Source organism: Solanum dulcamara, chromosome 12, assembly GCF_947179165.1.
Source record: "Solanum dulcamara chromosome 12, daSolDulc1.2, whole genome shotgun sequence".
Taxonomy (NCBI): Eukaryota; Viridiplantae; Streptophyta; class Magnoliopsida; order Solanales; family Solanaceae; genus Solanum; species Solanum dulcamara.
In genome coordinates this window covers 60,984,635-61,009,731 of record NC_077248.1, presented here as the reverse complement: position 1 = coordinate 61,009,731, position 25,097 = coordinate 60,984,635, and the positions used below count along the sequence as shown (strand labels likewise).

Sequence of the window (25,097 nt, the reverse complement as noted above, 5' to 3'; positions counted from 1 at the left end):
GTATTAGTAATGCAAGGAGATTTATGATTGCATTATTATGGTTAAAGACCCAATTACCCGTCAAAACCCTTTTTTACATTTTTTCCATCATAATTGTTGACGATATTTTTGTAAATAAATATTTTTATGCAATGCATGTTATTTTTTAATACACTAAACCAAACAATACATAAGAAATATTCTATGTATAATTAATACAAACATAACTAATACAAGCATTACTAATACACTTTATTTAGCATTATTTTAATACATTGTACCAAACGACTTAGAGTAATAGAATTAGAATAATATATATATGAGCTTTAAGTGCGCAGAGGCTAATAATGCACTGATTAATGTATACTATCTTTAAATATCTATCCATAAGCGCACTTAAAATAATCGAGATTCAACACATAAATTTGTATTACATTGATAGGAATAATATTAACTAAAATGTTGTTTTTCGGAGAAAACAATACTTCCTCTATTCAATATTAACTGAATTTGTGAGGCAATGCACACTTATTAAGAAAAACTTTCAAGTACATAATTTAAATCATATTTTCCACTCTTATCTTTTGTGAAATCATAAATGTAACTTAATAAGAAGTACAATTTATTTCCTAAAAAATATTAAACTTTATTAAACGAAAGGGCAAATATGGAAAAAAATTCAAACATCCATCTTGAACTTTGAACAATTCAATTATTTTTTGAACAATGAAAAAATTCAGAAATTCAGTTAATATAAAATAGAGGGAGTAGTACGATGTTCTTTCATATCAAATTGAAATTAAGCATAGTTAAAGAGAATTATTGCAAGTGCTGGTGAATTATTAACATAAAAGTTCTTTAATATAGTAAAATTACTTATACAACCTTGTTTGATTGGATTTTTCTTGATCATTTCAGATTCTTGACAGCATCCTTTATGAGATTAAAAGATTCTTCAAAATCATCAAGCAATTGTTGTGGATCAGGAATAGCATTTTCATCAACAGATACGACGATGATCATCTTATTAATATAGCTTTGGAAATTGATCATCAAGGCCTAATTAAATAACAATTATTAAAAGTTAGAATCTCATAAATAATATGAATAGAGTATTTAAAGTCACTTATGTACCCTAACAATTTAAAAAATGACACTACTAGCTAGTATGCTTTAACTAATTAGAATTTAAAGCAAATATTTATTTTATTGTCTAAATTAAACTATGAAATTACCAATTATTAAGGTCAATTTTGTTAGATTGGTTATTGGATCTAACTAACATCTTGAAAGCTAGTTCAGAAAGGAAATAATTGTTCAAACCTTATAAGGAATCCACAATTTCATTCATTCATCGATATGAGCCATCCCCCACCCCCAGCCCAAATTCAAACATTCTTTATATGAGATTCCACTCTCCAATCCGATGCATGCAACATCCCCCACCCCTTCGATCATGTCCGGATTTGAATATTCTTTATTTGGGGTTTTATTGTCCAGTTCGATGCATGCACATTCATGGAGCGGGAATACTTCTACCCCACAATTGTCCTGTTTTCTAGGGCACATTGATTTGACTCTGATACCATATTAAATTTGATCTTAAATCTAACTCATACATCCAAAACTAGCTCAAAGAAAAGAGAAGTACCCAAACCATATAAGTAGCTCTAAATTTTATTCATCCACCGAACTGGGACATTCCATTCATCAATTTAACTTGTGAGTTGTGATAATATAAAAGAAAAAGTTTCTGTACTCTGTTTCGATTTCCTTAGTCAAACTTGAGTTATATTTTTCTTTCGTTCCAAACATACTTCCCCAAAGAGCAAATGCCTCTAACAATAGAGTGGATAAATACTTACACTTGGCTGCCCATAAGCACTTGGAGCTAAATAAGTAATGGGGTTGCCACAGAACCCAATTTCTTCCTGTGGTCCAACTAAATTGGTGAAGCATATTGTTGAATTTGAGAATCCTCTGAAAGTCACAGTTGTAGCTACCTATTATATCAATGAATGAGCTAGTGAGAATATTCATTAATATTTGAGTACTTGGTCACCCAAAATAATATTTTAAGAGTTTGAATTTAGTACGTTAATAAGTAGAATAGTATGGCAAATAACCTGGTATATATATAGTCAGTTGTTAAATTATACTGAATATATAACACTATATAACTTAAATCATACACCAAGGCATTAAACTAATTATAAACATTAATAATATGCAATATACCTTGATGCCAAAAACATTGATTAATAATTCGGCTATGGTCAAAGTGAACAAAGCTTCAAAGGATCGCTTCTTGCGATCAACTGTCGTTTTAGCTTCTTTCACATAGTCTAAAGGATCATCTCGTAGTGCAATCTTGAACGGTAACAACGCATAACCGAACCAATTTCCCCAACCTCGCTTCCCTTTGCTTCCGTTCTCCATCATATCGGCTAGATCCTAAATGTTCCATTCATGCATGTCATATTTTTATACCAATAATAATAACAATAACAATTATACTATTTTCTTTATATTTATTGATGTAACATCATTCAGATTTCGAGAGTTAAATGAGTAACTATTAATTAGGAGTGATAATTGGACGGGTTGGGTCAAGTTTGTGCGGGTCATACAATAATTGGGTCAAGATCTAACCCAATTCAAATTAGTTTGTGTCAAAATGGGTTAGGTAATGGGCTATATAACGGGTCAAGACCCAACCCAATCCAACCCAAATTTTACTAAGCTTAAATGTTTTATGTTCTTTTAAACTATTTTAGTACCTAATAAAATTATTTTTTTCTTTATTATGGTTATATATAACATATTAAATTGAATATATATATATATATATATATATATATATATATTTTAACAAGACTTCTAATGAGTCAGTTCGTGTTACATATCAACCCAATTTTTAATGGGTTGAAATGGGTTGGGTTAATGAATGGGCGGGTCAATAACCAACTCAAATTTAAACGGGGTTGGGTTGGATGAACGGGTTGGATTTGATTTTGCCACTCCTATTATTAATATTGTGACTTATACTACTTTTATGTTGTTTTTAAATATGTAAAATTTATATATTTAAAAAATTAAAAATTATATATCTGAATTCAATATCAAATCAAAGTTAAGAAGATTGATTCTTGAAATTTGAATGCCACATAAATTGAGACAGAATAAAAATTAAGGCACGGAAGTTACTTCAATTCCTGCGGAGGATCTTAGGTTAAAAACAAGACAGGACCGAAGTCGAATGTCATTGGGAAGATTGTTGTTTCTCTCTGTGGCTCCCTTGTCTTTTCCACCAACACCTGAGAATATTTGGAAAAATAGAGAAAATTAGAGATATAATTAACTGGTTTAATCGAACCTAATATTTTTATAGATATATTTGAGAATTTATTAAAGTTTGAACAAGTATTAAAATCAAACTTATAATTGGGAACATGTAAAGGTTGAATTTTTCAAATTTAAGTCATGAATTCGTCCCTCAGATCCTACTAAAATTACTAGAGTTTGTGAATAATATAACTTACCATATCTTCTGTTGAGATATTTGGATAAACCAGCTTGTGTTAATCCCAGTGCAACATCATTTATAGTCTATTGAGAAAATATATGCAAAAATATTAGTTAACTTCCACAACAATATCAACAAGAGCTTGATAACTTACAACATTCATAGCATTTTTCACAAACTTCAAATCATCTAGACTAATTATCCGATGAACGACTCGTCTAGCTTTATTAGATTCTAAATCAGGCTCAATACTGATCGGTGTTATTGTATCTTTGAGGAAGATGATTGTGATGATGAACATGAAAACATCCATGGTTGTATTCACAAGCATTCTGATGAAAAGCCAAAAGGCCCCCAACAATTTGAACAACCCTTCCTTTTCTGAATAACCTGCCAAAGAGTATGCCTAGTTAGTACAAGGATTATGTAAAAAATATTTTTATACTGTTTATGTACCTAAGTTTTTAAATATAATACAAAAATTAGAGATGACAAAATTAAGTCATTATAGTAATTCAATGAATCAAAATGGAACTATAATCCAAATATAAAAAATTAATTTTAACCATAACACCATTAGTTGGATCATGTTAGGCATCTTAAGTTATGGAGATATTATTTAATCCAACTTATTTATGATCCATGTAACGCCTTGACTTAATTCATCCATTTATCATCTTTAACTAAATTCATAATTAAAGTAGTAAAGAAACCTGAAGGGGTAGGTCTCCTTTTCTTGGTTGGAATGGTAGGAAGCTTGAGATCATCACAAGTTTGACGAGTACACGCAAGTAGAAGAGAAATAAGGGAGGTGCCATCGCCTAGAGAATGGTGGATCCTAAACACGGCTACAGACTCAGCATCACGAGTTTTGACATTGACAATGTGAATTTCCCAAAGTGGCTTGGATTTGTCGAGGCTTGTTTTGCTAAGATTGTAAATATAATCCTCTACAAATTTGTCTGGTGATTCCAGCTGAGTTTCATCCACTTCAACTATTATAACATGTTGGTCCAAATCAATCTTTGTTTGGACCCATTTCATGGCTTCTAAATTTTCTTCATCAACAACCTATGTGTACATCAAATTTGTCAGTACATATTTTTTCAACTAGAAAAAGGTGAAAAGTAACTCATTCTACTTTCTTCCTAATTTATGTGATATTTTTGAATTTTTCGTCTTAATTTATGTGATATGTTGATACTAAAAATTGAAGTGACAAATTTCCATAGGTTATGGAGAAGCATAGATGGCGTGAACCCTTAAAGATGCTTATTACTAGGCAAATCTACCGCATGGGCCTCTTTTCTCTATTTTCTAGATCAGATTTTGAGAGTACCAATTACCAGTAACAGGACTCTTATAATAAACATTTTTGGCTAAAATCAAGTTTATAACAATTGACTCTTCTTATTTAATTATGCGAAAAGAGTATGATATACCTTTTAACTTTATTATTTAGAGTTGATATATTCATTCGTTATAAAAGTGGCTCAGATATATCACAAAGGCTCGCATATATCCTTTTTTTCTAACAGAAGCAATTTTTTTTAGTTTTTTATTAAAAAAATATTCATGTAGGAGTATATTTAGTCCTTCTCGTAAGTTTGTTTTGGACTTCTTTGATTCAACAAATAATTTGAATTTATTATTTTATCGGACAAATTTATTTATTTTTCACTAATTTTCTTGTAAAATTTATTATAGATGCACCGATTTTATTTTATTTTACAAATATAAAAACTAAATTATAATATAGCCGCAAAAATAGTTTTAAATTATAATATAACCACAAAAAATATTAATTTTAAAAAAAAATTCTTACTTTTTTCTCTTTTTCCATTCACACTTTTTCTTTTTATTTCTCATATTTTTACTCTAAAGAATGAAAGAAAAAAAGGAGATAAGAATAGGAAACTCAAATAATGATAATCAAAGAAGTCAAAATAATTCATGCTCGAAAAATATCATATATACCCCTACATGAATTTTGAAAAAATTGAAAATAAAAAAAAATAAATTAAAATTATTTTTTTCACTTCCGTTAAATAAAAAGGGTATATGCATGCGTGTCACTTTTAATTTATAATGGAGGAGTATATATGAGTCACTTTTATAACTGTAGAAATATATATAAATCGCTTTTTATAGCGTATACCAACTCTAAATAGCAAAGTTAAGAAATATATATATCATACCCTTTTCCCTTTATTTATATTCCCATATCCTCACTTTCAACTTAAACTAGGGAAAGTTCGTCATCCCTCTTTTAAGATTAGTAAGGTAAGATTTGGTCCTACGAATGTTCTCCTATATCGAAATTTTTAATTTTATTAATAATAAAATAAATAGTGTTATACTAGCTTCTAAAAAAATAATTTGGGTGGATTAACAAGCAGGAAAATCTTCGTAATAATTGGCCAATGATATTGAAACACTATGTAAGTAAAACTTTAATCTTTAACGGTGGTCAGATGCACACATTTTACTGAAAAATTATTATGAGTGTATATTTAAATTTGTACACTAGGATCAAGCTAAATTAAAGCCATTTCTTCTTCTTCCTCTTTTGCGGAAGGAAAAATGCATGCTGTTAATTTGAAGGGAAAAAAATTAAGCAAGTAATATGTATAGCAGGGTAACTTATAATAAGTAGGAAAAAATGTCAAGGGGTGGATTTCGTTGAACCAATATTTTTGACATGAATCTAGATATATGTACGTGAAAATCATTAAAATGTTGCTTTTTTTATAAATTTTAAACTCGTACGTTCAAAAGTGTAATACTAAGTTTCTAAATTTGTCTCTGGTGACATGCTCTTGAAGTACTTTTTAATGTTAATTTTATGAAAATTCTGAGTTTATCATGCACGTTCAAGAATTAAGTATAGAAACTTTTGATCGTACGAACATACCATCAAGCTAGTAAAACGAGGATGCTTAAGCAAAGTATGCACCAACTTGTCCTTCACAAGCTGTGGCGAGAGCCGATTTTCGAAACCCATAACGGCAAGGGCATGGAGATCAAACCTCGAATCGTGAAAAAGACGAGCTGTTGGACTCAACGGCTCGTCTTCCACAGTCACCACATCGTACTCTTCGATGGCTTTCCTCTTTGTTTCTATTGGTTTTAGACTTGATGATCTACTTCTTAATCCTTCAGCCATAGCTGACTCCATTTTATTTTTTAATTTGGAAAGTACAGAGCAATCTGAAAAAAAAAAGTGTAATACGTGTGTACTATACTTTGATCTTATGATTAATTTGTTTGCTTTGTTATATAGAAGAAGAAAGTAATCATATCTGTCATGATCTTTATAAGGCACGGTTATTTTGGAACAAATTCTTTTGGCCGGGGTGGGTGGAAGAAGGCCAACCACCTAGGGGGCCGGCTAAGAATACACTCAAAATGCACTGCAACAAGATAAATGATACATTTTGGGGCAATTATTTAGGGCATCTCCAATCGTAACACTAAATTTTATATCAAATTTGGTGCTAACATTAAATTTGTGTAAATTAACTCCAACCCTTTTCTCTCTTTTTATTATTATATTATTATTTCTTATTTTATTTTTATTTTTCTTATTTCATAAAACAAAATTCTTTCTAAAAAACATTCACTATACATAATTTTCCTATTGCTTCAAATTATAGACGTTTAATATAAAATTATTTTATATCATAATTTTTTAAATAATATAAATTGCTAGCAAATATTACATATTATACATAATAATGGATAAAACAAATAAAAGTGAAATCATTAACAAAATATAATTAAATAAACATTACACAATTCAAAATTTAATTTTAAGTTCTACATGAATATTCAACTTTCAAAATCACTATGATGCTCTCATCACAAATACATCCTCCAAACCCCCTGCAGCCTCTAAGCCTCAGCAGGGCAGCAGGTGCAGGGTGAGGGGTATCATGTGGGCCTGTCCAAAGGCTCCCAAAATTTGCAGGATTGTAGCTTATGTTTTTTTGACAAGGCCCAAGAAATTTCAGCCGAAACGGACAATTAGAAACGTTAGGCGAGCGAGCTTGAAACAATCAGCTGTCTTAAAATTAAAAAGGAAGAATTTTGCTAAATTGAAGCTGCATCTTGGGAAACAAGCCTTCAAACTTTGCATGGATAAAGGAGAGAATATATGTGCAAACTTCAGAAAGTTCCAGCTCAAACGGATAAGAGGAGACGTTAGTCGAGCGACATGGAAAATGCTAACAGGCTCCAAAACTCTCTTTGAGATCCTTTCTCTTCTATTAACCTGTACAGGTCCTTGCTTGTCTTTGGTTATTTGCTGTGTAATTGCAGGTTGTTGGAGATATACACCAGCATGCTCTAACAACAAATACATGGAGGACAACACTGCTACAGGACTCTCCATGACTGAAACAAAAGGAGTGTGCAGAAATGGAGCCCCCTATTGTTTTTGGTACTTGTTTGGTTGTATGTATTCCTTTGTTTGTTTTTGTTTAGGTGCAATAACTAATGGGGAGCCACACACAAGCAACTTGAACCAGATCACAAGAGAGGATCCTCTGTTCTGTGAAGCATGCTCCAACACAAAATTGGAGCTGCACACAAACCTTCAGCAGTTTCTCCACTCCATCCATGAACTCTCTAAAAGCTCAACACTTGCAGCAGCCCATTGTGCAACCCCTGTCATGCTGGCTCCTGGTTGTTGTGTAGCTGCAGGTACATCAACAACTGGAGAGCTATTCCATCAGAAATTGGAGAGCTATTCCAAGAAGTCTAACCACCTCAAAACAAAGACCAACAAGCAGCCTAGGGAACCTGCAGCCATCACTAAGAGTCCTACACAAGGACTGTGCAGAGCAGCAACTTCCTTCTGGATTTTGTGGTTATTTGGTTGTTTGTATTTGGCTGTTAGTTTTTGCTTAGGGACATCAAAAACTGGGGAGCTATTCCATCAAAAATTGGAGTTGATCACCAGGAATTCACAGACACAATCCCATAACATCCAATCCAGTATTTGGCCTTGTTCTTCTCCATCTTTTTGGACATGGCCTTTGTCCACTTATGCAGGCCCTCTTTGGAACTGCTATGAGGGATGCAATGTCCTGAGGCTTCTATGGAGCAACACACTCAGCTGGTCAACCACACTATCTATTATCAACACACCCCAGCAACAACTCCACCAACCTGCAGCAGACAAGGAACAAATACAACCTAATAGTACTACTATTGGTTACAGCAGCATGCAGATTTCTTGGGTTGTGTGGTTTGTTGGTTTTGATTGTCTGTGCAGGTACTCCAAGAATTTGAACCTGATCACAACAAAGGACATCCATTCTTGTGTAACTGACACCAACAAGCAACCTAATCACAAAGGAAGCAACAAGAAGATGCACACTTGTTTGAGATCTTTTCTATTAACCTCAGCTCCTTTCTTGCTGGTTCTTGTTTGTTGTGTAGATGCAGATGTCAGGATGGACTTATCAACATGTCTTCCCAACACCTACATAGAACACATCACAGCTACAACCACCAAAACAAATACCAAAACAATTACTAAGAGGCCTCCACAAGGACTATGCAGAAATGCAACTTTCTTCTGGTTTTTGTGTTTGTTTGGCTGTTTGTCTTTGGCTGATTGTTTTTTCTTAGGGACATCCACACTCTCTAACATCAACACACCACAGCAAACACTCTACCAACTGGCAGCACACAAGGAACATGGGTACAGCAGCCTGCAGATCCCCTTGGTTGTGAGGTGCAGTCGTTTTGATTTATGCAGGTACCCCAGCTGCAGCTTCCTCCTTGAAGCTGCATTGAGCCCCAAGAGCAGTCACCCCAGCAACAACTCCATCCACCTGCAGCAGACAAGAAACATATACAAGTTTGTTTGTTTTGTTTTTCTGTACAGGTACTCCAAGAAGTCTAACCACCTCATAACAAAGACCAACAAGCAGCCTAGGGAGACTGCAGCCATCAGAACCTGCAGATTGGCAGCCTTGGGTTTGTTGTTTGTTGTTGTTTGTCTGTGCAGGTGCAGATCCTCATAATTGTAAACAACTGGATACTAAAGCATGGATCACCTCTCCATACATATCAGATGCATTCCATCAACAGCTGCAATAGCTACACCAACTTGAAGCAGACAAGGAACAAATACAAGCTAATGGTTGTTGGAGATACAGGCAACAGTGGAACCCAGAAGGAACTCCAACACCCTCAGAGACAACATCCAAGAACCAACAACAATATCATGAGTAGCTGTAGAATGATACACCTCCATCAACTCCATATACATACTGTGGAAACACAACACCAAACAACTACTCAGCCACACACCAAACAACAACTCAACCACAGAGCTGAAGCTGAAAGTGCAGAATTGAAAGATGAAGTTCAACAGCATCAGCAACAACAGAGGCCAAAACCAACACACCCACGTACAGCAACCTCCAGACTTGGTTGCTTGTGCATGGTTCTGGTTTTGTCTGTCTGTGCAGGTGCACAGCTACACTTTCTTCCACAACAAATCAAAGGCTGTTGACTACTATAGTTCCATATATTTCCTATCCTTTCAGCCTCCTTAGCTGGTAATCATGATACTGATACAAAGGCATATTTCACCTGGATTTTTTGGTACGACAAGACTAAAAAGAGCAAAGATGAAAAGAATTTCCCATCCCATGCGAGATAGAAGTTTCGTATACTTGTTCTTCTTCAATGTAGCTATGTCTGGTACGTAGCATAGTTGGAATAGGACTAGTGTAGGTTACTTTTCTTTTTCTCATGGAAGGGGAGAGTCTCCCTCATTTATGCTTTCATAGTTGAATTGTACCGGGAGGAGTCCTCTCACAGGTTTACTGCTTTCTAGTTATAGTTAGTCTCTTTTTGTATCGGGGATGAGTTAGCCGACCTTAATAGGTTAGCCGACTTATGAACCACCATAAAATCGGAGGTAAGGTTTATGTCCCCCTCCTTGTATTTTATTTTGATTATTTATGTTAAGGCTTGGGGGTGTTGCTTAACCCCTGACTGTGCACGAGAGGTGGGAGCCTCGTGTAGGGTCTGTTCCCATAAAAAAAAAAAAAAAAAAAAAAAAAAAAAAAAACTATGATGCTCTCATAAATGCTCCATTAATGCATTACGTAGTTCAAAATAAGCTTCTTTGTCCTTAATTTTTTATGTCGAGCAAGTTTGAGCTAGTTTGTTGAATATTTATTATTTTCGATAATTCTAAAGTACATGGTATTATTTATCCACCAATTTATATTTTTGCATATTTAATTTTTGTCAAGGTTAATTGTACTTATATCCAATTCAAATTCATAGTAGACTTAACAAAAATTTAATTTCAAAAAAATTCAAGTAAAGGAAAATAATATATAAAAAATAAAATTATAATCTAAAATTAATATTATAAAAATATTACGTAAAACTAATAAAATATTTTAATTAAAACATACCAATTTATATAATATTTAATTAAAAATATTATATAATAAAATATTAATAAAGGACAATTGGTGTGATGAATAGTGTAACACCACTATTGACACACCAAATTTGGTGCAAAATTTGACATGGGTTGGAGCAACTTTGCACCAAATTTACACCAAATATTGCATTTGGTGTAAAATTTGGCATGGGTAGGAGATGGTCTTAGTGGTAACAATATAATTATCATTATATTATATTTAGCGGCAACAATAAATATAAATATTTATAATCAATACTATATATAAATGTCGCTAAAGGCTTTAACGACGGTAGATGCAATGACATTAATTCAATTGTCATTAAATATTTTTGCGGCAATAAATATTACCGCTAAAAGAAAAATCTGAGTGTTTGGTATGAAGGAAAACATTTTCATTTTCTTATTTTCTCATTTTGGTTGGCTTAAATATTTGAAAAATATTTTTCAAATCAATTTATTTTCCTCAAATTGTAGGAAAATGACTTACCTCCAGAAAATAAAGAAAACATTTTCCATAACTCTCTCTCAACTTCACACTTCAACAAAGTAAAAAACTTTTTAGAAAAATAATTTTTGACTCGAGAACCACCCTCGATATCGATTGAGTCTTGGTTCAAATGTTAGGTGTCGGGTCTCGAGTCGGTGTTAGAGTCGGGTCCAAAATCAGTTCTCAGATCTAGTGTTAGGGTCAGTTCCCAGATGAGGTCTTGGGTTGGGAGCCGGAGTCGAGTGTCGTGGTCGAATCCCAATTCGGGTATCGAGTTTCGAGTTAGAAGTTAGAGTCAGATCTAGGATTGGATGCGAGGATAGGTTCCGAGTTGGGTTTCAAAGTCGGATCCCCAATCAATCGTCGGAGTCGGGTCCCAGCTTGGGTGTTGGTGTCAAATGTCGGTATTGAGGTCAAGTGTTGGTGTCAGTGTTGGGATCGACTCCAAGATCGAAAGTTAGGATCGGGTATCAAGGGTACATCATGTATCAATCATTGGGGTCGGTTCCCAGTTCAGGTGTAGGTGTCGTAATCAGGTCCTAGTCTGGGTATCAGTCTTGGGGTCGAGTGTCGGGTCTCGAATTGGGTTTTAGGTTCGGGTCTCAAAATTAGATTCTAGATTGATAGTATGGTCGAATTCAAGTTCGAGAATCGGGGTTAGGTGTTGATTTCAAGGTCGAGTGTCGGGAGTGGGGTCTGGGTATGGTTTTGATGTTGAGGTCAAATGTCGGGTTTAGGATCGAGTTCCGAATTAAGTATTAGGATTGGGTCTTGTGGTCGGATTTTGTATCAAACACGGGGTTGGGTTCAAAATTTTAGCGTCAGGGTCGGGTCTTGGGGATGATGTCGGGCTCGCAATTGGATCGTGAATTGATCATCAGGATTGGGTCTCGAATCTCGACCTAGGATCTGACACTTGAATTGGGACCTGACCCTAAACCCAATGTCCAAACAAAGACCCGACACTCGAATTGGGACCTGACACTAACATTGACACCCTAACCTAGACTCGACCTTGACAATTGATTCAGGATCTGACCCTTAAACCCGACCTGAGACTCAACTCTGACACCAAATCTTAAGACCCTATACCGATATCTGAATTGGGACCCAACCTCATTGCTCGATTTAGAATCCAACATGACACCCGACCCGGGACTCAACCTTGACAGCGAACCCAAGACTCGAACCCCACTTCCGACCTAGGACCCGAACCCAAGAACTAACCCTGTCACCTGATCCAAAACCCAACCTCAACACTTGATCAGAGATCTGACATCCAAACTAAGACTCGATTGATTTCGAGGTCGAGTGTCGGGGTCAAGGTTAGGTGTTGGGATTGGGGTCGGGGGTAGGATCGAGTTTTGAATTAAGTGTTAGAATTGGGTCTTATGGTCGGATTACAGATCAAACACGGGGTTAGGTTCTGAATTTTAGTTTCAGGGTCGGGTGTTAGTTTCGAGGTTAGGGTAGGATCCCAGATTGGGTATCAGGGTCGGATCTCAAGTCTGATGTTAGGGTCGCGATTGGATCCCGAATCAATCGTTGGGGTTGGGTCTCGAATCTCGACCTGAGATTCGACACTTGAATTGGGACCTAAACCTAAACCCGATATCCAAACTAGGACTCGACCTCGAATCCGTCTCGAGACTCGGCACTCGTATAGGAACCTGACCCTGATATTGACACCCTAACCTAGACTCGACCCTAACAACTAATTCGGGATCTGACCCCTAAACCTGACCTGAGACTTGACTCTAACATCGAATCTAAGACCCGACATCGACATCTGAATTGTGATCCTACCTCATCGTTGGATCTAGAATTCGACCTGACACCCGACTAGGGGCTCGATCTTGACAGAGAACCCGAGACTCAAAACCAACTCCCGACCTGGGACCCGAACCCATGCAACAGCTAACCCCAACACTCGATTCGAAATTCAACCTCAATATTTGATCCGATATCTGACATCCAAACTAAGACTCGATCGATCATCGACGTTAACGTTGGTTCCTGGGTCAAAAGATTATTTTCCTAAAAATATTTTCTCCTCTATAGCCAAAATAAAGATATTTTCTACAAGATATTTTTCATTCACCAACCAAACACTAGAAAATATTTTCTAAAAATATATTTTTACTCACCACCCAAATATAAGTAACAAATCAACTTGTTTTTCATGAAAATATTTTGTAAAATATAAGTTTAGTAGAAATTTGGAATCAAGAACTTTCTACTTATTCACTTAATGCATGTATTTTGTATATATACATAAGCGCATCGAGGTGTGATTGAATACCGCGTCATATATCTATTGCCAGTCAAATTGGTCAAAGTGAGCAATCCTTGAAATGAGGGTAAATTGACATCGGGGTTTTACTCGGTTTCTAAGCCTTCTAAATAATGGTAAAAACTTACTCGCACCCTCCTTAAATACCTCCCGTGCAAACAAAATACAAGAAGAAGAAAACCTAGCAAATATTAGTATGTACCATATAGAAGAGAAAGAATAATAATAATATCCTTGACAAGATCTAAAGGTTTTATGGAGATTAATAAAAGGTTTTTTGTCCTAATAATTGTAAATTTCCATATTAAAACGTATATACAAGTCCAGTTTTATTTGAAAATGGAATGGTCCCCAAAATGAGCTTCCAATGCATATCTTGACACTATCAAATTGGTATGTTCCCCTCTTTCTCTTTTTTATCTCATGTAGCATCAAATTGAATTTTCTTAACTAGACTTACAATAATAAGATGTTTGAACGAAACTATTTTGTTTGCAGCGCGATTGATCAAGTAATTGACAATAATAAGTTTACGAAGAAACCTTGTAAAGAGTTGTTTCAACGAGTTATATTTATGTACCATTAGTGCCTACTTGCATGACATTTAATTGTTTAATCTTGATGAAGTAAATTTACTGTCCTGCTTCATGGTTATCAATTTACATAAACCTAATATATTTACGTACCATTGTGCATGTAGCACATATAAATTGTACAATAACCCCTTCTTCTTTATTTTGGTTTTTATCAGATGTCCGGTATTCACATTAGAGCCCGACTAATCCCTTTAATTCCTCATAGTGTAGCAAACAAAATAAGGATTGCGGTTCTACTGGAACACAAGAATCCGATGGCAACGAATTCATATCGGCACTAGCAGCTGGCATGAGTGCCAAATTAATGGTGGAAGTAACCTCCGAAGTCTCTCCATCAACGGTGGCCTTAGCAGCCGCAGCTCGTCAAACAGGAGGTAAATATTGAAATGTGTGATCATCTCATCTAAAAAATATAGCTGTTAGTAGTAGTAGAACTAGGTAGAGGGAGGTTTCAACGGACTCCCTTTCATTGAACAAAATTATATTTCCTTTGTTCAAATTTATACAAAGATATTTGATTTGGTACGAAGTTTACGAAAAATCGAAAATCTTATGAAATTTATGATATAAAATATAAGCCATAAAAAAAATTGGCTATAAAATCGTTCCATCAAGGTGGAAAGTTTTTAAGTGAACATGTTACATTAAAAATAGAAAGGTGTAACAGAAAGAACACTTTTATTTACTTAATTATTTCATCGACAGGTAAAGTTGTGTGCATTATTCCGGAGCAAAAACTAGACAAGACGCAGAAAGTTATCGAAGAAACAGGACTAAATGACATGGTAGAGTTCAAGACAGGGGACCTGTTGATGTCTTGCCAATTACGAGAAAGTTGATTTCTCTCTTGTTGATTGCAAGACAAAAAATTACGACATGTTGATCGAAAAACTCGATGTAAATCAAGAAAGATCAGTTGTTGTTACAAATAATGTAGAAGGGAGAAAAGGGGTTAGAGGAAAATTGAAAAAAGTAGTGCAAAATGAGGTTAAAGTAAGGTCAACTAAGCATCCTATAGCTATAGGTAAAGGATTAGAGGTTACTATGATAGAAAGAAACAGATTAGGAAGTTATAATCATTATCAAAGAAAAGAGAAAAAGAAAGGTAAAATGAAATTGAGTGATAAAAGTAAATGGGTGTTTGAGGTTGATGAAAGTAGTGGTGAAGAACATATATATAGGATGAGACAATGATATTAGTGAATTAAATTGTCGATAGGTATATATTTATAGTATCATTGTCTAGGTATAATATATAGATAGACATATTACCTCATCTGGCAAGTAAACACTCTAGTTTTAAAAATGCACATATTAACAACTCGATTTGGCTTAAGTTGGCTCCATACACACACACAAAATGTCATGTAGCATGAGTGTGTTTGCAAGGCCGACATAATCAATTTAAAATGTCTAGAGAGTTAATTTGTTAATTGAGACCAAGTTAAAGTGTTTATGTACGAGAATGTTGGCTTTGTGGATTTCATCGATCCTTGTATTACAGAAGCATTTGGTGTATATAAGAAGTTAAGTTAAGAAAGGAGAGAGGTGTGTGATAGCACCCATAAGATAAAAGATGTTGAATTGTTGTGTCATTTTTTTTTCATTCTAAAAGGACGACTTTTACATTTAGTGAGAAGATTGGAGTATTATTTACGACCACAATTTTTTTAAAAATTATAATCACATAAATACAAATACTATGACATATTTAAAAGTATAAGTTTCAAAATTGTACCTCCAATATATTCCCTTTTCTTTTTCGCATGGTGGCTTAGAATGGTAAGAGGAAGGGCTGGGAAAAAATAAAAAGTTAATGAAGTGGATGAATCATCATTCGGCATGTGGAAAAAATGATTTTGCAAAATCAGATGGGTTTTCAGTTAATCATAATAGCACAAATAAGTCTTTTTTCAAATGGAAATGATAGAGATGAATCAAACTTTAACGGATGACATAGATGAACTTTTTCTCAAAATTCGATGATATATTTGAGCACTTTTTCTATATTGAATGTATAAATACTTTGTAGAAAAAATTGACTACGTGAGTGTACATTGAAAATATGACTTTGTGGGTACAAAGAATTGTAAAGATATGGCACGTGGACCTAACTCAACCTTAAAAGCTAGCTAATAATTAAGAGGAGGATTACCCAAATTCATATAAGCATATCACCAATCCATTCTCCAACCAATGTGAGACTTTTTACCCACTCCAATACCCCCCCTTCACGCCCAGGCCCAACTGGAGCGTGGATTGGAAGCTCAAACAAAAATGGACCTGGCTAATTAAATGTCATACAGAAGCTAGCAAACAAACTTCGATAGACCATGAGTAAGAAGACAAACGAGAAATATACCAAAGGAGACACAAATATTAATGTGGTTCGGTCAATCGACCTACATACACAAGAGAAGATGAGCAATCCACTATATAAAAGAAAATACAAAATATCGAGAGAAATAACCTCTCACAATTCACTCGGAATAAAAAGAGGTACACACAAGTGTTAACATAACACTTGTGTCTCACCGTTTCTCCCCCTACACAAAACTCTCAAAGTTCCTAAGGCTACATTATGAATGCTACCAAACTATAAGGAATGACTCTCTATTTATAGAGTCATAAATATTTTCATACAAAAAAAAAGACTAGCCAAATATGGAGACTGGATTTTCCTTTTAGAAAAAAGAAAACTCAATTATGTTAGAAAAGTCAGGACAAACACCAACAAGTATTGTGTTGGGCTATATATTATTTTATTTTTAAATTAGGTTCTGCAAAGTATTTATATATATTCAGTATATAACATTATTCTTACTCCATCTTTAAAATTTTTCAAAAACTTGCTCCATTTGACAGTTCACCTCAAATATTTCCAATCCTAATTCCTGTTAAAAGGTTTTTGTCATGAAAGACATTTCAATGGTTTTTACAATATTTCTATTATTATCATGGAAGAGAATGATGATGATCAACCACCACCCCACCCAACCATCTTCAATCACTCATCCTTCAACTCCAAGAAAGCATTTTATTCACCTAAACTCCTCAACCAATTCTTCATTTCCCCATATTTTTTAAATTTCCCTCTTTATTGTCCAAATTTCCCCTGTTTTGAAGTTTTGATATTCTAGGAAAATATGTCTATGGTTTCAAGATTATTGGTGTTTTCATTGTTTATCATGTTAATCTCTTTGGCACGTCGTAAAGGGATGGTAATGGCCATTGATGAAGATGCAAAAGCGCTTTGTAGTGTAAATCTTGCTCAATTTCTTCCTCCTCCTTATGGTGGTCTCGAAAATATGGTCTGCCAACCTATTTGGAATTCTTTCCTGTTACGTGTAAGTGATCTGATGGTGTAAATATTTTTTTAATACGATAAGTGTATATCACTTAAACTAGTTCTAAAAACCGATATATTAGGAAAAAGATCTCAAATGTGTAGTCATCATTTGCATTTTCAGTATCATGGTAAATTGATAACACAAAATAACTCTTGCCTTAATTTCTTGTTACAGTACTCACAGACTAAAGACAATGTTGTCACAATTGTATTATCAACTGTATACACAACTGGATGGGTAGGAATGGGATTCTCGCGAGATGGAAAGATGATCAACTCGAGTTGTATGGTTGGTTGGGTGAATCCTCAAGGACAGGGCAAAATCAAGCAATATTATGTTGAGGGCTTAACACCCTCGAAAATTAAACCTGAAAAAGGCGAGCTGCCACTAACAAGCGTTCCACCACTCGTCTATCTTCAAGGTGCCACAATATACTTGGCCTTCCAGTTGAAGTATCCGAATCGTCTAAAAAACCAACCAATCTTACTTGCATTTGCAACTAAATATCCTCATCACCACCACCTTACTGTACATGATGATAAAACAACTATATTGTTCGACTTCTCTTCAGGTCCGTTCATCTAATTAGTCTCCTTACTCAAGAATAATTCAAAGTTGTAGGAAATCAAAATTGTTTTGGATTTCGTGTTTGTTAATTTGCTTAATTCATGTCTGAATACGATTTGTAGTCAAAGTTATACAGGAATAGGTTTTCGGGTTTATAGTTTCATATTATTATAAATAGAACAAGTCCTAGCTATATATGTTCATGTAGTAGGAGAATAGTGGAGATTGGTACAGATCATTCAAAGATTTATGAAGTTTATAAGTATTTTTTTTTCTTCAATTAGTATAAGAGTCTTGGTAGAAAATTAAATAGCTTTTATTGCCAGCGGGTGACGCTAGCCAATGTTGCTCCACCTGTCTGGCCAATGACTATGTTGATAAACGTCAGGCCAATAATATATGCATGAAAAACAATCATGCTGAGAAGGATTGATGTTACTGATCATTTTACCATCTTTCTGGACTTAAAAGACTAAGATGTTAACATACTTTTTACCTGCATCTTTTTATTGATTGATATCAATGATCAATTTTCTTCAAGAGGGCAGCCAGGTACACCAAGCTCCCCTATGCATGGGTCCGGACTACAAGGGTCTATTGTATGTAGTCTTATCCTACATTTCTGCAAGAGGTTGTTTCCACAACTTGAACCAGTGACTTTCTGGTCACATGGCAACAACTTTACCAGCTACGCCAAAGCACCCCTTCAATCAATTTTCTTCAAGAGGAAGGAAAATTGCAATGAATTGTTTTTGTGATTGCTTCTCTGTTATCTAAAATGCAATCTGTAAAGCTTGTAAGTAATTTGACTTCTTTAGTTGAGCTAATTTTCTCTTTTCGTCAGGTAATTCATTTGATGTTTCATCTGGACCTAATGACTACACTAGCTCAAGGAAGACTCATGGGGTATTAGGAATACTGGGATGGGGTCTATTCTGCCCCTTTGGAGCGATTTTCGCAAGATACTTAAAGAGCCAAAAATTATGGTATTACTTTCATGTATCTGCTCAATTCATAGGATTCATATTAGGACTCGCCGGATTAGTTCTTGGACTTCAACTTCACAACAAGCTGCAAGTTCATATTCCAGCACATGAAGGCATTGGCATTCTTGTTCTTGTGCTTAGCATTCTTCAGGTTTGTCTCTTATCTGATTCGCAAAATCGATTACTCAAAAGCTTTTTAAACCGTATTAATCCTAAAGGTGATCCTAATTTAGCTGTTGTTTCACTAACTCCGAGGAGAGACTATTCTTGAAATGATTACATTCCTCATAATGAGAAAGTGATCGTTTCATATTCCGGTAGAGGTATTCCATTCTATCCTGGGAGGAAATAGTCTTATAACTCGGTACTATGAGTGTATTAAATCCCTTAAGGACATACAATGAATTCTGTGAACTCAGAATTAAACTTTTGGTCTAAACATTACCATTTTAGTTAATGTTTAGCATTACTGTTCTAGTTTTGTTTCAGTTTAAGCATTACAGATTCTGGTTTTAGCTAACAATGGCACTCGCTTGTTTACGTGCAGGTGCTAGCATTCTTTCTACGACCAGATAGAGACAGCAAATACCGCAAGTGTTGGAATTTGTATCACGGTTGGGTAGGGAGGATTGCCCTCTTCTTTGCAGCTGTGAACATAGTACTAGGGATGCATTATGCAGGCGCGGGGGAGAGCTGGAAAATAGGTTATGGATTTCTTCTTGGTACTATAATGCTGGTGTGTATCGTTCTTGAGACGTTGTTGAGGCTGAAGAAGCTGGATGAGCCAATTCGTCCTCCAACGTATCCCATGAATTCAATTTAGAAGGATATCAAAAGCATAAATGGTAATAATCCTAGCATACTATTCTCCTCTTCTGTTTAATAGCACACATTATGCCTACAATTGCTATAGCGAAATATTGTTATACAGAACTCATAATATAACATAACATGATCGTTTCCACAGAAGACAAGGTTGTTATAATGAAATATTGTTATAGAAAAGTCTGATTGTATATATACATTTATTTATGTTGATAATCTTGACTAGAATTCTTCGATTTTTTTTGAAAATAGGGTGTATGAGATTGATGCTCGATTTTGCCTGTCAAGTCATTTTTGGATCTAGTTTCTTCCACGACTAGATATATTTTCAAGGATCAATTTAGGTTCGAGATGTTCTTCAGAGGAGATTTTTCCACATCGCGTCAAAGGATCAAAGCAAATTCTCAGGACTATTGATCAAACACCTCTGATATTGCTGTCAAATTTTCATTATGAACAAGAAAGAATTGAACTTTCCATTTTGTATTTTACATTCTTTAGTACCTTTGAATGGTTAAACTGTATTGACAATTTTGTTTAAGAGTGAAGATTGGTTGTTTGTGTAGATTAAATGCAAAACTGTATGAAATGACCAGTGTGTAATTTTCCCTGCTATTCATCAGAGTTGTTACATAAGACACTATGTTCCCGGCACGAGGCCGTATATTAGTCAGGCCTGTCCGACACTGAGTGGAAAATAAAAAAAAATAAAAAATAAGATACCCATAACAGGAGATTGATCCACAGGGATAAAATTACTAGTTAATTAGTTGTTGTTTGTAGTAGTTAGTTAGTAACTAGCCCTGTTATGAAGTTAGCTTGTAATCAAGTAGATTAGGAGCATGAAATAAGAGCTTAAATATTTCTCGATCAATCCGATCCACGTGACGTACAAATTTAGTTGTACTTTTTTGGGGGTAAGCAATAATGATGGAAATTACACCTAAAAATTATAGACATTCACATTTAAATAATATATTTACAATTCCATGCTCATTTTTTTCCTTTTTATTCTTCTAAATTAACCCCACCCAACCCAACCCCTCTTCTACAATTTATTATTAATTATTACATCATGTGAGATTCATTAGTTTTACCTTTCCTTGATGAGTGCATTATCATCTAACGTATGCATTTGAGTACTAAAAATAATTAATCCAAGAAACTTTCATGAATCTGAAGGAACAATGGCCCCTCCATTTCTTCAAAAGAGTTGAGTTCACAAAATTCTTAATTAATTATGGAAAAGGAATTTAATAAAGAACTTTAGGAATTTAATAAAGAACTTTAGTTTTTGATGTACTGAAAATTCAATTTCGTTAAATTAGTTTCTGCTTGTACGTGTTAAATAGTATGTGCGAGATTTAAAAATTAAGAAAAAAAGGCCTAAACTTCGATATGTTATACTGAATTGTATGATCATTTTATCTAAAAGCTAATAGCGTACATAATTAGGGAAGAAGCTAGAACTTTCAATTATTAGAAACTATGCTGAATAGGATTGAGTTTGCTCAAAATATTGATGTGACGATGATTATATAATTATGACTTTCAGTACAAAGGAAATATATTAAAACATAAATATTATGATGATATATACTAGCATGCCTTCACACAATAATAAGGAAATAAAATAAATTATAATGTCAACTAGCTAGTAGACGACAATAACATAAATTGACCAAGTGCATAATTATATTAAGTACTCCCTCCGATTCATACTAGTTGTCATATTTTATTTTTTTAAAATTAAACTATGTGAATTTTGACTAACATTTTAAAATATATTTTTTATCAAATTAACATGAGAAAAATTACAATTTATAGTACTTATTGTATAATTTTTAAAATATTTAAATTTTAAATATAAAATATTGAGTTGGTCTAATTCAATATAACTTCAAAAATATGTAAAATTGACGTTTAAAATTAAAAACATGATAAGTAATTTGAGACAAAAGAAGTGACATTTTAGAAAATCTAGGTATTAAATGATCGGCATGCTCTCTCTAGTTTTGTTGTTATCTCACAAATAAAATTGGCAACTTTTCTTTTCACAAGCATGTCTTCTCGTGAAATGATTATCTTAGTTCTAATGGTTACAATATGCCTACTTGTACCATCCTTCTTCTGTTTAATATGTGTAGCTTGTCGATTGCATCTCGATGCCATTCGCTCGCGCCGGCTCCAGGTTCTCGAGGCAACATCAACGTTGCCTCGAGAATCCTCCGTGATAGTAACTCTACCTACTTCGGGCCTTGATGATTGCACGATTCAGTCGTACCAAAAGGTAATCAGAAGGAAGATTTAGAACGGATTCTGTACGTTTATTTTAAATTATTATTTTTTGGTTGAAATAATGTATATGATGTAGGAATTAGGTGGTATCTCAAAAGGGAGCGTCCCTCGTTGATTAGAAAGAACTTTATTGTTTCTTTTTATCCTTAATTCTAGAACAAGAAAAGGGGATTGAGCTCGAGCTCATATAAGCCTTGAGTAGCAAGGCAAAATGAGTCGACTCCCCCTCTCCCTCTCAAAACAGATGCGAGGCATGACTTTGTTAGCTTGTTTAATCCATATAAACTTGGTTTTTTGGGAGAGCTATTGGTTATATAAATTTCTAAATATTTTCTCCCATCTCTTCTGAGATAGATGTGTGGTCATACAACGAGCGATCAATTATGGAGTCAGAAACTTTAGTAAGGAAATTCGACATATACTATACATACATAAAAAAATTATTTTAATCATATATAAATAGTATAATTTTTCTCCAAAGGGGTTTAGATGAACCCCCTGACTGTAAGGTGGCTCCGTCCCTGATAACATTAAGAAAGAGGTTATTTGGGATAAGATAGGAGTGACCTTCGTGGTGGACAAGATGAGAGAAGTGAGATTGAGATGGTTTGGATATGTGAAGAGCAGATGCGCAGACACCGGAGTGAAGAGGTGCGAGAGGGTGGATATAGTAGGCACGAGTAGAGATAAAGGTAGGCCGAAAAAGTATTGGTATAGGTGATTAGACAGGACATAACACAACTTCAGATTACCAAGAATATGACCTTAGTAGGAGAGTGTGGTGGTCATGTATTAGAATAGAAGGTTAGTAGATAGTGGAGTATAGTCTTTCTTTTCGAAAGGGTTCAGGCTTGTTGGTGTCTGTCATTGTACTACTTGTATTCTTGTAGTTTTTTCTTTTGATAGTTATTGTCATCTGTTTATTCTGCTTCGGTTACTGCACTGTTTTTTTATTGTTCTTATTCTTTTCGTATAGGTTTTGCACTGCTTCTCTTATTAGTTGTTATGTATTCTTCATTGTTTTCTTTTTCCTTATATCTGGATTTATTGCATTTGAATCGAGAATCTTTCAAAAAAAAAAAAACTATCTCCACGGGGTAATGATAAAGTCTATGTACAATATACCCTCCCAAAACCCCACTAGTGGAATTTCAGTGGGTATGTTGTTGTTCTACTTCTATCTCGTTGGATCTTCTTTCTTGAGATTCCATCATATTTTTCTAATACTATATACATAAGTAAAGATGAATAAAAATTAATGCGTAAACATATAATAACATCATATTCAATTTGAATTCAATGTCTTTAAATTTTGAATTCGGCTTTGCAGGTAGTCGTTGGTGAAAGTCTACGACTTCCGGGGCTTAACGCACTAAGTTGCCCAATATGCCTTGTTGAGTACAGTGCTGGAGAGTCAATCAGGCTCATACCTATGTGCCAACACTGTTTCCATGTCCAGTGTGTTGATGAGTGGTTGAAGATGAAGTCTACCTGCCCCGTTTGTCGAAATTCTCCCCCAGATCATCGCGAAAACGAAAAGCTTAACCAGTTGTCGTTGATGTGATAGCTGTTATTATCGAACAACATAGTGGCATGGTTGGATTTTTTAAATTCTTAACTAGAGGTCTAACCACCTTTCACCACCAACTCAAAGACCGTGTATTTGATTTATCAAAAAAGAAAAATATGTGGGAATTTCTAGAGAGGGATTACGAGTTGGCTAAGCATATTATTCCATCCGGTACATTTTACTTATTGTGTTTTACTTTTACACATCTTTTAAGAAAACACTAACTAAAAAGGTAATTGATTATTATCCTTGTTTATTTTTTTTTATCTTAATTTAATATTACCCTCTTTTTTACCATATTAGTTAATCACTTTCAAGTTTCCACAATAAAAGAGCAAAGATAGAAAAGTAAAACTTGTCTACTTCGGACTTTGCACGTTTTTAAAAAAATAATGAGTAATATAAGTATTTATTTTATCACAAACACATATTAATTGATGTATAATGTTAGGTCTTAGAAAACGATTTGGAGAATAAATAATTAATGTTGAGAGTAAAATAGAAAAAAAATATTTTTTCTTGATATGCTAAAAGTGACAAATAAATTGAAAATCTATTTTTGAAATAATGAACAGGTAAAATTGAACGGAGGAGAGTGTATCTTAAGTTTCTTAAATAACAATTATTTTAGATCAGATATTTTTAATGACAACTAAAATGGATGGGAGAGGGTAATTGGTGATTGGAATAGCTAAGAAAGTTTCGTTAATCGTGTTTACATCATTGCAAACCCTGAGTTTGTTAAGATATATTGATTGCAAACCCACTTTATAAAGATGTTTGTGTGTGATTATGATGAATTAACATTCACTTAATCCTGGAAAGAAACTCCACTAAAATAATCTTGTTTTTCAATTTCTTAATCATTTTCCCTATGCCCTTCCTTTAGTTATAGATAAAATCAAGAAGTATCCTCCTCTTTAAATTCACTCACTTCCCACATTATTTTGAATATTATTTTTTTTCAGTTAGTTGTTATGGACAACAAAAATGGAATTCTTTGACAAGATATCACATTTCAAACTTTTCCATTTAAGGAATTTAATCAGATATGCCTAAGAGGGTTATACATAATATTATCAAAATCAATGGATATATGTTCCCACTTAAAGGAAAAGCCACTCATTAGATGACAAATACATACATGTCAGTCCAAGA

The 25,097-nt window shown here is 34.1% G+C and overlaps 4 protein-coding genes and 1 pseudogene across 4 annotated transcripts; 4 read left to right on the top strand and 1 right to left on the bottom strand.

The window, feature by feature from the left end:
• Positions 1–747: 747 nt before the first annotated feature.
• Positions 748–6,752, bottom strand: LOC129875518 (wax ester synthase/diacylglycerol acyltransferase 11-like). The gene is made up of 8 exons (XM_055950794.1): positions 6,420–6,752; positions 4,219–4,576; positions 3,660–3,895; positions 3,522–3,588; positions 3,187–3,296; positions 2,218–2,433; positions 1,845–1,982; positions 748–1,038 (listed from the first exon to the last, which is right to left on the bottom strand). Exons 1-8 carry the CDS (start codon positions 6,681–6,683, stop codon positions 889–891), a joined length of 1,539 nt encoding a protein of 512 aa, XP_055806769.1. The 5' UTR covers positions 6,684–6,752; the 3' UTR covers positions 748–888.
• A 602-nt stretch (positions 6,753–7,354) lies between these two features.
• LOC129875815 (uncharacterized) lies at positions 7,355–9,916 on the top strand. Its single transcript, XM_055951045.1, has 5 exons — positions 7,355–7,421; positions 7,826–7,939; positions 7,991–8,264; positions 8,349–9,493; positions 9,591–9,916. Exons 1-5 carry the CDS (start codon positions 7,355–7,357, stop codon positions 9,614–9,616), a joined length of 1,626 nt encoding a protein of 541 aa, XP_055807020.1. The 3' UTR covers positions 9,617–9,916.
• Positions 9,917–14,086: 4,170 nt separating this feature from the next.
• On the top strand, positions 14,087–15,537 carry LOC129875814 (uncharacterized; annotated as a pseudogene).
• A 1,775-nt stretch (positions 15,538–17,312) lies between these two features.
• On the top strand, positions 17,313–20,696 carry LOC129876742 (cytochrome b561 and DOMON domain-containing protein At3g61750-like). The gene is made up of 5 exons (XM_055952242.1): positions 17,313–17,690; positions 17,868–18,264; positions 19,105–19,397; positions 19,794–20,091; positions 20,324–20,696. The coding sequence occupies exons 1-4, from the start codon at positions 17,490–17,492 to the stop codon at positions 20,067–20,069; spliced, it is 1,167 nt and encodes a 388-aa protein (XP_055808217.1). The 5' UTR covers positions 17,313–17,489; the 3' UTR covers positions 20,070–20,091; positions 20,324–20,696.
• Positions 20,697–22,133: 1,437 nt separating this feature from the next.
• LOC129877738 (RING-H2 finger protein ATL20-like) lies at positions 22,134–24,105 on the top strand. Its single transcript, XM_055953264.1, has 2 exons — positions 22,134–22,361; positions 23,700–24,105. Exons 1-2 carry the CDS (start codon positions 22,134–22,136, stop codon positions 23,931–23,933), a joined length of 462 nt encoding a protein of 153 aa, XP_055809239.1. The 3' UTR covers positions 23,934–24,105.
• Positions 24,106–25,097: the final 992 nt, after the last annotated feature.